The sequence below is a fragment of the Sinocyclocheilus grahami genome, unplaced genomic scaffold (assembly GCF_001515645.1).
Source record: "Sinocyclocheilus grahami isolate Dianchi unplaced genomic scaffold, SAMN03320097.WGS_v1.1 scaffold601.1, whole genome shotgun sequence".
NCBI lineage: Eukaryota > Metazoa > Chordata > Actinopteri > Cypriniformes > Cyprinidae > Sinocyclocheilus > Sinocyclocheilus grahami.
Window position 1 is genome coordinate 6,617 of NW_015505780.1, and position 12,343 is coordinate 18,959.

A 12,343-nucleotide genomic window follows, 5' to 3' on the forward strand; every position below is an offset into this window, starting at 1 on the left:
GTCCTCTTTTGGAAGGCCAAACAAAGTAATTTCACTTTCACAACGAAACACACAGCGCCTTGAATCACGACATGGCGGCGGCGTCAACAACAATACTACAGCGAGAATAAAAGTTACGCCTTCTTTCTTTGCGTGAACATTTGGGCGACGTTATGCAAATCTTCCCACATCGTGACGTAGATATGTGGGGGCGTGTTAGAACGAGGCGTTTTAGGTAGGCGTGGCTGACTCTTAACTTTTATAAAGAATATCTCTTTGGATTTGAGACTTTAGTGTTTGCAACTTTACAGATCTTCTTTATGCACCAAGAGCTTGTAACACTCCAAAGAGAAAGGAAAAATTGAAATCGCATCTTATGACCCCTTTAAGTTATTACGACTTTAAAAAAATACTCATTAAGAAAAGGAGTTTTTGCAGTGTATTAGTGGTACAAACTCACCAGAATTCGAGCCTGTTCAGGTGTGAGTGTGTCTCCCTCTTTACACACTTCAAAATCTTTTATCAATGTCACCACACCTGCAGATGGATTGATAATACATTAGTTAGTGCAAAATACTTTCTGTCCAATACATTTTACAATACACTTCTCTTCTGAAAATACAATTTCAGATGCAGCTATGGTTATATTAAAGGAATAATTTAGCCAAAAATAAAATTTAGCTAAAAAGGCCATCCAACATGTTTGGAGAGATGTAGCATTACTGCAGTGAATGGGTGCCGTCAGAATAAGAGTCCAGACAGCTGATAAAAACATCACAATAATCCACAGCACTCCAGTCCATCGGTTGATATCTTGTGAAGTGAAAAGCTGCTGGTTTTTAAGAAACAAATCCATCAAGACGTTTTTAAACTTCAAACAGTCTCTTCCGGCTAAAATACAAGTCCAAAATCCATAATAACGCTTCCTCCAGTGAAAAAGTCCATCCCCTGTTGTCTCTCACATCAACATCCACCCACATATTGGTTTAGAGCTGTTTTGGACGTTTTTTTTGCTTGTAAACGATGCTTGATCTGTGCAGATTTCTCTCCTGATTCACATGAGACGACTTTTTCACTGGAGAATGCAATATTATGAATAGAGGACTCGTAATTTAGCAGGAAGCAACGGTTTGAAGTTAAAAACATCTTGATGATGGATTTGTTTCTTACAAACCAGCAGCTTTTCATTTCGCAAGACATTAATTGAGGGACTGGATTACTTGCGGATTATTGTGATGTTTTTATCAGCTGTTTGGACTCTCATTCTGACGGCACCCATTCACTGCAGAGGATCCATACATACATTGCAAGTGATTTAATGCTACATGTCTCCAAATCTGATGAAGAAACAAACTCATCTACATCTTGGATGGCCTGAGGGGGGAGTACATTTTCAACAATTTTTAATTGTTGGGTGAACTGGTTTGTGTAATAGTCTTCATGTTAACTAATGCTTTACCTTTCTTGAGCGCTGTAGGGAGGCCCAGCTGTCTGAGCTGAGGCTCCATCGAGTGTGGAAACTGCTCCAGCGGACCTTCATCCAGCGTCATGGCCATGGTTGCTACGTTTCCCGCTCGAGCGTAATCCACCTCTTTAAAGTTACTGAAATATCTGTGGAAATAACACATTTTTACAAAAAAAGGAATTCATTAGGTTTTATTAGAATTCAAGGATGTTGACACTTGTGTTAATCAAGCGTACAAGGACATATCAGTCCATCGAGTCTGAAATTAATCACGGATAGGTTTAAGATTGTCAAAGCATATTAATTGGTCTGAATGTTGTTTAAATGAACTTACTCTTGAACCTCATCTTTTGTTTTGTTTGTGAACAATACACCTACTTCACCTCTGAGAAACTTGCTCACCTGCAAAACAAGCCAGTGTAAGCCAGTGTAGCTGATCAAATTCATAAAATTAGCCATTTTTAAAATTCCATAAATTAGCAATGAAATCATTAATGACCTGCGCTAACATACTTTATGCAGATTATCTTTGTACTCGTCTGTCGGTCCTTTACCCAGTGCGATCATCATGACTTTGTTCTTACCGAAAAAGAACCTGAAACACAAAACCCAAATACAACCTTAATCTCTTAGAAATCCTAAAATAACGCATTAAAACAGTAAATCAAAAGCATCACGGAGTGTGTGTGTGTGTGTACCGGCTGTGTTTCCAGGCCGTCCTGATGTCTTTTAGTTTGTTGTTTCTCATGTTTTCTACTGAGAACACAAACACGTATCTGTAGATGTCTGCGCATTTCCGCAGCTGAGAGGGTGAGAAATGGAAAGAGATATTTTAATTGATCATAAAACTATTGTTTATGGTATTACATATCTAATTTAGGTCTGTAAATAAGCAATTCAAAATACTAAACAAATAGATCTCATCAAGAGGGAATATATCTCTTTATGTCACTAAGAAAAACTGAATGTAAAACAGATTAGCAGATTTTCTTGTTTCATAGAGCATCTCAAATCATGCTGGAGAACATGATCATCAGGTTTTGCTCATATCAGCTCCAGTGCTGCTAAGTACTTCAAAGAATATCATGTTATTACCATGGTATATGCTTGTAGTGTCAGTCACCCAAAATAGCAATAAAAAGTCACACTAACCTCTTCAATCAGGTTTTGCTTGGCTTCCAACCCCTTCTTGGTTGTTTTGGTTAAAGAAACTATATATATATAAAAAAATATATTATTAATGATAGCACAAAAAAACATTAGCAAATTCTAACACACCCAACTGCTTCAATAACATTAATAAATGGCACTTTTACAGTTTAACCACATACACTAAAGTCAGAGCAGCAAGTAACAAACGTGATTTTATTTCAGCACTGCGTCTATTAAAATGTAAATACGTTTAAAATCTCTGACAGGTTCCTCTTTTTAACTAACCTAGCGAACTAAGCTCGAGCCATTTTAATGTACGCCGTGTAAAACTGAGTAATAATAAGTGATAAAAACAAATTAAATCATTAAATGAATACCTTTCTTGTCCCTCTTAGATTTCGGCATGGCTCTCACGTTGTGGTGGGCTCGGTGTTTTCTTCTTCGCCTGATGAGCTCAGAGCGCTTCACAAACTGTGAGGAAGCACACCGCCGCCTAGTGGTGTTCGCTGGTGCTCATGAATATTAATTAGATCACTGGACGAACTCTATGCGTGGGGTTATTAATATTCATAAGCCAGAAATGGATTTGTTCATTCCTCTCAAGGAAAACTATAATCAGTTCTATTGTAAATCAGCAGGAGGCGCTGCATAACTGTGGTATTATTAAAGACACGCACTATTAATATGAGTAGATTTATACTTATGAAAATGCTGTCATCATTTACTCACCCTCCACTTGTTCCAAACCTGTATGAGTTTATTTCTTCTGTTGAACACAAAAGAAGATATTTTGCATCCGAACAGTTGATGGGCACCTTTGACTTCCATAGTATTTTTTTTTTTCCTCAATGGTGCTCATCAACTGTTCGGATAAGTAACATTTTTCTAAATATCTTCTTTTGTGTTCAACAGAAGAAAGAAACGTATCCAGGTTTTTGAACAAGTGGAGGGTGAGTAAATGAAGTGAACTACTTCTGTAACTCTCTTTTATTCTCATGATATTCTAAGATACACACGTTTATTTTATTTTATTAAAGATTTTAAAGTTTTTCTTGTTTTTACAGTATGCAATTTTTATCATTATGCAAAGTGTAAAAACACCTTATTTTGTCAATTTGCCACATTTTGTCAATAAACACCTTATTGAACACAAAATATATGTTAAAAGTATATTAAAAAATATATAGCAACTAGCTTACATAGTAACTATCAACAAATAAACAGAACTTAACAAATTAAACACACAGTCAAGGACTTGATTAATTGCACTTTACTATTCTTTGTTTAGATGCTTTTTATTGATTCCAAACATTAAGAAAAGGAATGACATACAGTATATTCTGTAACAGTAACCAAACTCCAACCAAAGAACACCCGCCCGACATAAGAGCCATAAGAAACCTTTACACATAGCACTACCAAAAACAGGGGCCATTATTGTAAAATACATTAAGAAAATTACAGTTCAGCATATGTAATTAATTACCCATGAAAAACTCAAAATATGTTAAAATGTGCCATAAACACAGTTCACAGTCAACTGTCATATGATCACATTATTTGGTATTACTCAAGAGTCAGTTCATTCTGATCTAAGAAAACGTTCAGTCCCAGATCTTTTAAAATATGTGCATTTTTTGTTTGTTTGAGTAAGTTAGTCTTTCCATTGCTAAACGAGAAGACAATTCTTTAATCCAGAGAGACAGAGATGGACCATGTATACTTTTCCAGTGAATGCCAACCAGGCGTTTCACTTTACTATTCTTAAGTATTATTTTGAGTATTTATTTCCACTCAAGTGCTGTACTTTATATATCATCTGGCCTTTGAAGCGAATTAAATAAAATACAAACTTTTTAATTTCACTTACGTAAATATGGCTTTTTGACTATATACTTTGATTTTAAATAAGCAATGTTGGTACAGTATATAAATAATATGAATTATAGTAATATATGAATTATTAATATTAATAATAACATATTTCAAATAAGTACAATTTCTTTGTATTTTTCACATCACTCACTAGTCACAACACAACATAAACAGTGCAGAAAATGACCAGAACCGATCATTTCAATTCTCCCTAACAAGACCTCTTTTCCCAGACAGCTAAAACTCATTAGAGGAACTGCCTTTTTGTTATAGATTTGTATGAGAACAGAGGGATTCACATGGGCACTTAACATTTGAATGAAAGGATTTGTAGCAGACATGACTGCACTCCCAAAAACTTTGATGGACAAAATGAATCAAACATTGCAAAAATTACACATGATCCTCAGAAATCCTTGGGTGTGTTTTGTGCATATGTGCAGAGCGCTTAAACAGACTTCAAGCCAGGGCAGGTTTAAGGTGTAGATGCTTGTGTAATGTCTGATTCTATTCATCAGTCTTTTGGTGAAATGCAAACACTCAAACTCTGTGTTGCCGCAACATGTAAAAGTGAAAATAATCCTTCCTTACAGGTTTAATTTATGAATTTTCTAATGAGCTTGCTCTCACTTTCACATTTAATGCCCGTCATTAATATTAACTGAGGTATGAACCTTTCAACTCTGACCTATGTGTCTGAATTAGTCACAGATTTGTATTCAGTGAGATGGTTATGTTTTTTGCAATGTGCAAAACTTGTGAATTTGTTGCTGTCAGAAAGCAGTGTTACAATATAAATATATAACTCAAATAATAACACGTCTGCTAAATATATAATTGAAAATGATAGATAGATAGATGGATGGATGGATGGATAGATAGATAGATAGATAGATAGATAGATAGATAGATAGATAGATAGATGGATGGATGGATGGATGGATGGATGGATGGATGGATGGATGGATGGATGGATGGTTAGTTAGATGGATGGTTAGTTAGATGGATGGATGGATGGATGGATGGATGGATGGTTAGTTAGATGGATGGATGGATGGATGGATGGATGGATGGATGGATAGATAGATAGATCTTAAATCAAAATGTAATACAAGAATAAATAAAAATGTAATAAAAAATCTATTTGCAGACAAATATATTTAATAATATATTTATCAATATCAATATAATTAACAATTCAAAGATGAAATATTAAACATGAATAAATATAAATTTTATATATTTAGCTAAACAATAAATCATATGTAAAATATTTGTAAATTATTAATAGCTATTTTAAACATTGATAAAGTATAAATTGTATATATTTAGATACAATATTAAGTAATATATTTTAGCAATATTAATAGTTAAATAATTAATTATAAAATTGATCAAATATCAACATATTTTGTCAAAATAATGTTATTAATAATTAAATAATTAATTATGAAACATTGCTCAAATATAAACGGTATATATTTAGATAAAATATTAATTCATATGGGCTATTAATAGTTACATAATTAATAATGAATCGTTAATAAGGTATAAATTGTATATATTTAGATAAAAAAAATCAAATAGTATATTTGATCAATATTAATATAATTAATAATAAATTATTTGGCTATACTTAGTTAACACTGAAATCATATAAGTTGCATTTATTTCGATAAAATATTGAATAATATATTTGATCAACCTTTAATAATTAATGCATTCATTGTTAAACATTGATCAAATATCCTGGAGCCTCTTGTATGGTTGTTATTTTTATTTGTATTGATCGGTTAGTAGTTTTAAAGCGCTTGTATGGCAGCGGGTCTTTAAAATCAGATTATAATAATCCACTCTTGCAGTTTGAAGAAATAAAACGTGCTGGAGTTTGTTTGAGGGGGCGATGTTGCCATATTCCTGCACTCCCTCCCTCCTGCTTCTCCGCGTCCCGGGGCGGCGTGTCGGGGGCGGAGAGTGCGCTCACTGCGCTGCGGATCTCCCTCTTTTAGGAGTATGAAACTCGATCCCGTCGCGCCGGCACAGTAGCTCGAGTCCAGCGGAAGAGACTGTGAGAACAATATCAGTGTGATCGGAGAGTTTGGACTTCACGATCACCGAGATGAGTCGCAGTTCTCCAGATGTCCCGGACTTTCAGAAATGAGCTGACCCGTTATTCCTGCTCGTTTCCATGGAGAACATGATGCGTCCTGGAATGATAGACAGATAATGATTGCATTGCTTGTTTCTAATCAACTGATGATACTTAGGGGTTTTTTTACGCATGAGAAGAAGACTGCATGGACACACCAGCTCTGAATTTAAGTCATTAAAGCTCACCGATATCTATTTTTGTATGAAACCATGAGCTCGTTGTTGTTTGGAGAAGGTTTTTTGGGCGGTGTGGTGAGCGGCGCGCCGTCGGACACGGTTCCCAGAGCGCTGCGCAACGACCTGGGATCCAACATCCATGTTCTCAAGACCCTCAATCTGAGGTTCCGCTGCTTCCTCGCCAAAGTCCATGAGCTGGAGAGAAGGAACAAACTTCTGGAGAGCCAGCTGAAGCAAGCCTCCAGTCAGCCGAGGCACACGGGCTTCACCTTCACGCGTGAAGTCGCTGTCCAGACGGACTCTCTGGAATCCAGACTTCCAGGCACCATCTGGAGTTTTACGCATATTTTGAGACACGGAGAGCGCGTGAAGACTGTCCAGGGGCCCGGGGTCACCTGGACCCATCCGGACGGGGTTGGGGTCCAAATCGACACCATCACCCCAGAACTGAGAGCCTTGTATAACGTTCTGGCCAAAGTCAAACGGGAGCGGGATGAGTACAAGAGAAAGTGAGTAGGCTACTGTTTTATCATGCCTTGATTTGTTCTTCATGCAGCTCTGTAGGCCTGAAAATGAGCCTGGTCAACATTTCGGTGCTGGACTGATTCATTGCAGCAGAATACCTTGGCAGGCAAACAGCAAATATTGAAGGGCCCAGTTTTGCATGCAGCACAGCTGGAAACCGTCCATACAGGCCAAATGAACATTTGAGCTTTTGGGAATGTTGGTGTGCTTGCATGGGAAATGCTTCTTCATTAGCATGTTCATTAAGGATATGTATGATGAAATGCAGGGAAGCAGTGATCACTATTATATAGAGTCACCTCTAAATATACCAATTTTTTCTTGTATTGCTCAGCAGCTGAAGTCCTCCTTCAAATTTTGCAGCTGTCTTCAGAAATACGATACGAGAAGCTTTTTATCACAGTTGCCCAATGATTAAGTTATTTGTTTCATTCACTTCATTCACTTGGTACATTATTATTATTATTTTTTTTCCGTTATGACATGATTTTCATGACAATATTGCATATTTTACCCCAAAATCTCATTGCTGTAATACAAACAAAATGATTTATGATTAAAAGTATTTATAAATAATGCTATTATTTGTGGCACTTCTTTTAATTCATGCTGATTTAAATTTAAAAAATATTTTATTTTATGCTGATTTAAATAAAAACGTATTTGTGCAACAGTATTGTTTAAGATAATTGTACAGTAAAAAATACTGTATTACAGTAATGAATATCATAATTGAAATACATGGAACAGTAAAAGTAAAACTTCAGGATGCAATAATATGAATGGGACTGAAAATTTGAGGGTAAAATGTGCTTAATTGTCCTGAAAAACAGTGCTCCATTTAATTTATTTTATTTTATTTAGTTTCCTTTGCAAAATATCATTTTCATGATTTTGGACTAGAATGTGACACAGACATGATGACTGATTTCCAGCCTTATGGATCAGCCTTTCTGAATGAGTTTTCTTAAGGATGTTGAATGGGTTTTATTAATGCATAACTTCTGAATGACTTCAAACACTGAGGCACCAGAGGAGCCGCGTGAATGTGTGTGTGTGTGTGTGTGTGTGTGTGTCTCATTGCTGTAATACAAACAAAATGATTTATGATTAAAAGTATTTATAAATAATGCTATTATTTGTGGCACTTCTTTTAATTCATGCTGATTTAAATTTAAAAAATATTTTATTTTATGCTGATTTAAATAAAAACGTATTTGTGCAACAGTATTGTTTAAGATAATTGTACAGTAAAAAATACTGTATTACAGTAATGAATATCATAATTGAAATACATGGAACAGTAAAAGTAAAACTTCAGGATGCAATAATATGAATGGGACTGAAAAATTTACAGTAGTGAAAATTTGAGGGTAAAATGTGCTTAATTGTCCTGAAAAACAGTGCTCCATTTAATTTATTTTATTTTATTTAGTTTCCTTTGCAAAATATCATTTTCATGATTTTGGACTAGAATGTGACACAGACACGATGACTGATTTCCAGCCTTATGGATCAGTCTTTGTGAATGAGATTTCTTAAGGATGTTGAATGGGTTTTATTAATGCATAACTTCTGAATGACTTCAAACACTGAGGCACCAGAGGAGCCGCGTGAATGTGTGTGTGTGTGTGTGTGTGTGTGTGATCAAGCTACCCTTTTGCCCAGACATGTGCTGACTCACTAGTAAATACTGTTTCCTTACCCTTCAGAAAAGCCACAACAATGAGCACAAAATGAAGGCGAGGAAAGAGGAAGCAAGCGTGTATATATCACATCCTGGTCATCCTGTGGGTGATTCAGAAGCTCATTTTAACATTGTGGGCCTTTCTTTGTCTGAGATCGCCATCAGTTATGACATCATGACATCACACAGGAACTTCAAATGAGTCTCGGACAAGTTCGGATATGAAATAGGCCAATATCTTTGTTTTCTTTGTTAGAATTTCTTTTGTATGGTCTACAGGAAGTTTACCAACCATAAACGAAGTTACTAAGTCAAACTTAAGAGAGTCTATAGGTATAAAAGTCTAGTATAGGCTATAGTGGAAACTATGGAAGCCTGTTTCCTCCACAGGATAAAAGATTTTTTCTCGCATGCAGTTCATCTCAGTTTACATCTCACAATAATGCATTTATATCTCGCAATTCTTTTTTTCTTTTTCCTGATTTTACATCTCACAATTCTGACTCCGAATGCTAAGTTTATGTCTCACAGTTCAGTTTTTTTTTTGTTTTTTTGTTTGTTTTTGCCCCAGAAAAAAAAAAAAAACAAGTAAAAGGTAATTGCAACTTTATTCTCACAATTCTAACTTTTTCTCGCAATTGCAAATTTATAATTCAGATTTTTTTTCTTAGAATTGTGAGTTTATATCTCACAAATCTAAGTTCATATCTCACAATTCTATCTTGGAATTCTGAGTTTATATTTTGCAATTCTGAGTTTTTTCTCAGAAAAAGTTAGAATTGTGAGAGAAAATACTAAGTAGTATTAAACCTTGATGCATAAAATCCTGTACGATTTGTTTATAAATTCTGAAAAGGTGTGCAATTATGTTTCTAAGCAATTGCAATTGGCAGACTAAAAAGCCCATAAATAGTTGTTTACACCCTAAATTCATACTAAAATGTATCCCGATACTCATGTGAACTGTCAAATAATGGCAATAAACTCGAAACATAAATGTAATTGTTAATGCTGTCGGATTGCATGTCCATTATAGCTAATAGCTTCAGTGGCTTCGTCTCTATGACACTTAGAGGAATGTTAGTTAATGACACTCAGATTCATTAGTTTGATCATTCCATTCCATGTTAATTATAGTATTGCATCTAAATAATTGTTCCTTCTAAGTGCAAAATTAGGATATATAGCTAACAAGTAGAACACGCTTATTAGCGCATTAATCGATAACTGTGAATGATGATGCATGATGACAGATGACGATGCATGTGTGCTTTCTGACATATAAGCAGTGTGTGTTGATTTCACCGCCCATGTTCACAGGTTGCAGCATTCATATTGTGCATGTACGCTTTTCTTCCTGCTGGAGAAATCTGACCCCCACGCTGGTCTTTAGTGCTGACTACAGTTTTTATTGCATGTGAATCACTGGTGTGCATTACATCACACACATATCATTCGCTCATGCGTTTGGAAATTGCAGCTCCTACATGTCCGTTCGCTTCTATTGGCCCCAACAAATTCTTCACGTTGAAGGCTTAACAAATAATTAATCAGCTTATAATAAAAAGCTTATAATAATTAATCAGCTAATAAATAAAAAGCTATAATGCTCACACATGTAAAAAAAAACAGCTCCCAAGATATCCAAAGTTTGGGATCTTAATATCTGTATGTATCAAGTATATGTGTATTAACTTTAAATCTAAAGGAGTATTTCTTTATATTTAAATGACAATTTTTCTCAGACAGTATTGGTGCATGCAGTTATTTTGAATCTTTTTGAAGTTGTAAAACAACTTCCAAAAGATTATTGTAGTACGTTTTACAAGAAAATACTGTTTTGGTCTCTCTACTTCAAACATTCATGTTTAATACTGAGTTTTTGTTTTACATAATTTTAACCTAATTCAATTAATTCATTCATTTTAATAATTTTGAAGGTAAAGATGAAATTCATTCGTTCATTCATTAAATAAAATAAAACCCAGGAAGTTAAAATGTTTTGTTTTATTTTATTTTTTAAATTATGTTTGTAATTTATTATTTTGTAAATTACTTTGTAATTATTTGTGAAACTTACTTGCAATTTCTGAGTGAAAATTGTTTCACCACCAATTTTTTTCAGTGTAATTTGATTAATTAAAGGCATATTATGTAGTTAAATTTGATCATTAAAAAAAATTATAATAATTTTAATAATTTTACAGTTCCAGAGCATCATGTTTGAATACATTGTGGAATTAGTTTCTTTTTATTCTTTTTTTTAATTCTTACTTTAAATAATGATTTTTTAAAAATGATTAAATGGTTTTATTTTTAGTTGACTATAATAACCCTACTAGGTTGAATACTTAGTGTTCGGGCTTTGTTCAAATCTAGCTCAAAGTATGAGCAATATTAGTGCTCATATTTATACTTGTTTGCAAGCACTTTTTGTTTTTGCTGAAACATAAGCAAAAAGCATAAAAAATTAAATTCCATGTGCTTGTTGGATGAAATGGTCACAATCTTGCACCATTAAGAAAAATAAGATGTTAGTGTCTTTGCACTGACAGAGCGGTGCTTGAAAATCCATATGCAACGATTAGTCAAAGCCGCTGAGTTTGTGAAGATCATTGATTTCCTAGAAACTTCAAAAATATTGCTCTTCCGCTGCTCCACCACTAAAACACAGGTTTCTTTATCATCAGTGCTGCAATGAAGAACTCATGGGGCCTGTTAGAAAGTGAACTGACTGTATTACTGCTGTGGTGTTTGTGGCTTTAACTAGTGCATCTACAGCCGCCTCGCTTCTGAACAGCCAACAGCCTGCTGGAGCGAGAGCACAGATTGATGGGTTTTGTGTGTGTGTGTGTGTGTGTGTGTGATAAACAGCAGTCGGGATACTGGTACATGTGTGTATGTGTTGATTTATTGCAGTCTGGTGCAATGTTCTGTCACGACTTCTTTAGGAAAACATTAATTAACCTCTTTCTTAAGAGAGATATTAAGTATGCTGACATGTTGCTCTTACTGTCTCTGCAGTATACAGTATGTACAGTCTTAAGCATGAAATCCCTGATAACCTATACTGCATTTGCTGAAATGTGCGGTATAGATCCACTATCCCACAATGCAATGTGTTTGACTTGGCGTACTGGAATGAACTGGAAATGATTAAAATTTTACTGTTATTTATTTATTTATTTTATTGACCTGCCATTTTTACACAAAATTTAATTTAAAAATGCTGTAAAATCATATGTTTTTTTATTTTTAATTTTTTATCATGATAACTGGGTATATGCACTACCATTCAAAAGTTTGTGGTTAGACTCAGAATGTTTTTTTTT

At 34.6% G+C, this 12,343-nt stretch overlaps 2 protein-coding genes across 6 annotated transcripts in view; one reads left to right on the plus strand and one right to left on the minus strand.

Moving 5' to 3' along the window:
* Window positions 1-421: 421 nt before the first annotated feature.
* LOC107557387 (mRNA turnover protein 4 homolog) lies at window positions 422-3,054 on the minus strand. The gene is made up of 7 exons (XM_016240794.1): window positions 2,974-3,054; window positions 2,597-2,655; window positions 2,143-2,246; window positions 1,958-2,039; window positions 1,779-1,846; window positions 1,439-1,590; window positions 422-516 (listed from the first exon to the last, which is right to left on the minus strand). The coding sequence occupies exons 1-7, from the start codon at window positions 2,999-3,001 to the stop codon at window positions 422-424; spliced, it is 588 nt and encodes a 195-aa protein (XP_016096280.1). The 5' UTR covers window positions 3,002-3,054.
* Window positions 3,055-6,488: 3,434 nt separating this feature from the next.
* iffo2b (intermediate filament family orphan 2b) overlaps window positions 6,489-12,343 on the plus strand; it is a 39,875-nt gene continuing 34,020 nt past the window's right edge. For 2 of the 5 annotated variants that reach the window (XM_016240815.1, XM_016240817.1), the window contains exon 1: window positions 6,489-6,940. In XM_016240815.1, the coding sequence (XP_016096301.1) occupies window positions 6,833-6,940 (108 nt within the window). In that variant the 5' untranslated portion in view covers window positions 6,489-6,832. The remainder of the gene's footprint in view (window positions 6,941-12,343) is intronic. The other 3 variants (XM_016240816.1, XM_016240818.1, XM_016240819.1) reach the window with 2 other exon arrangements.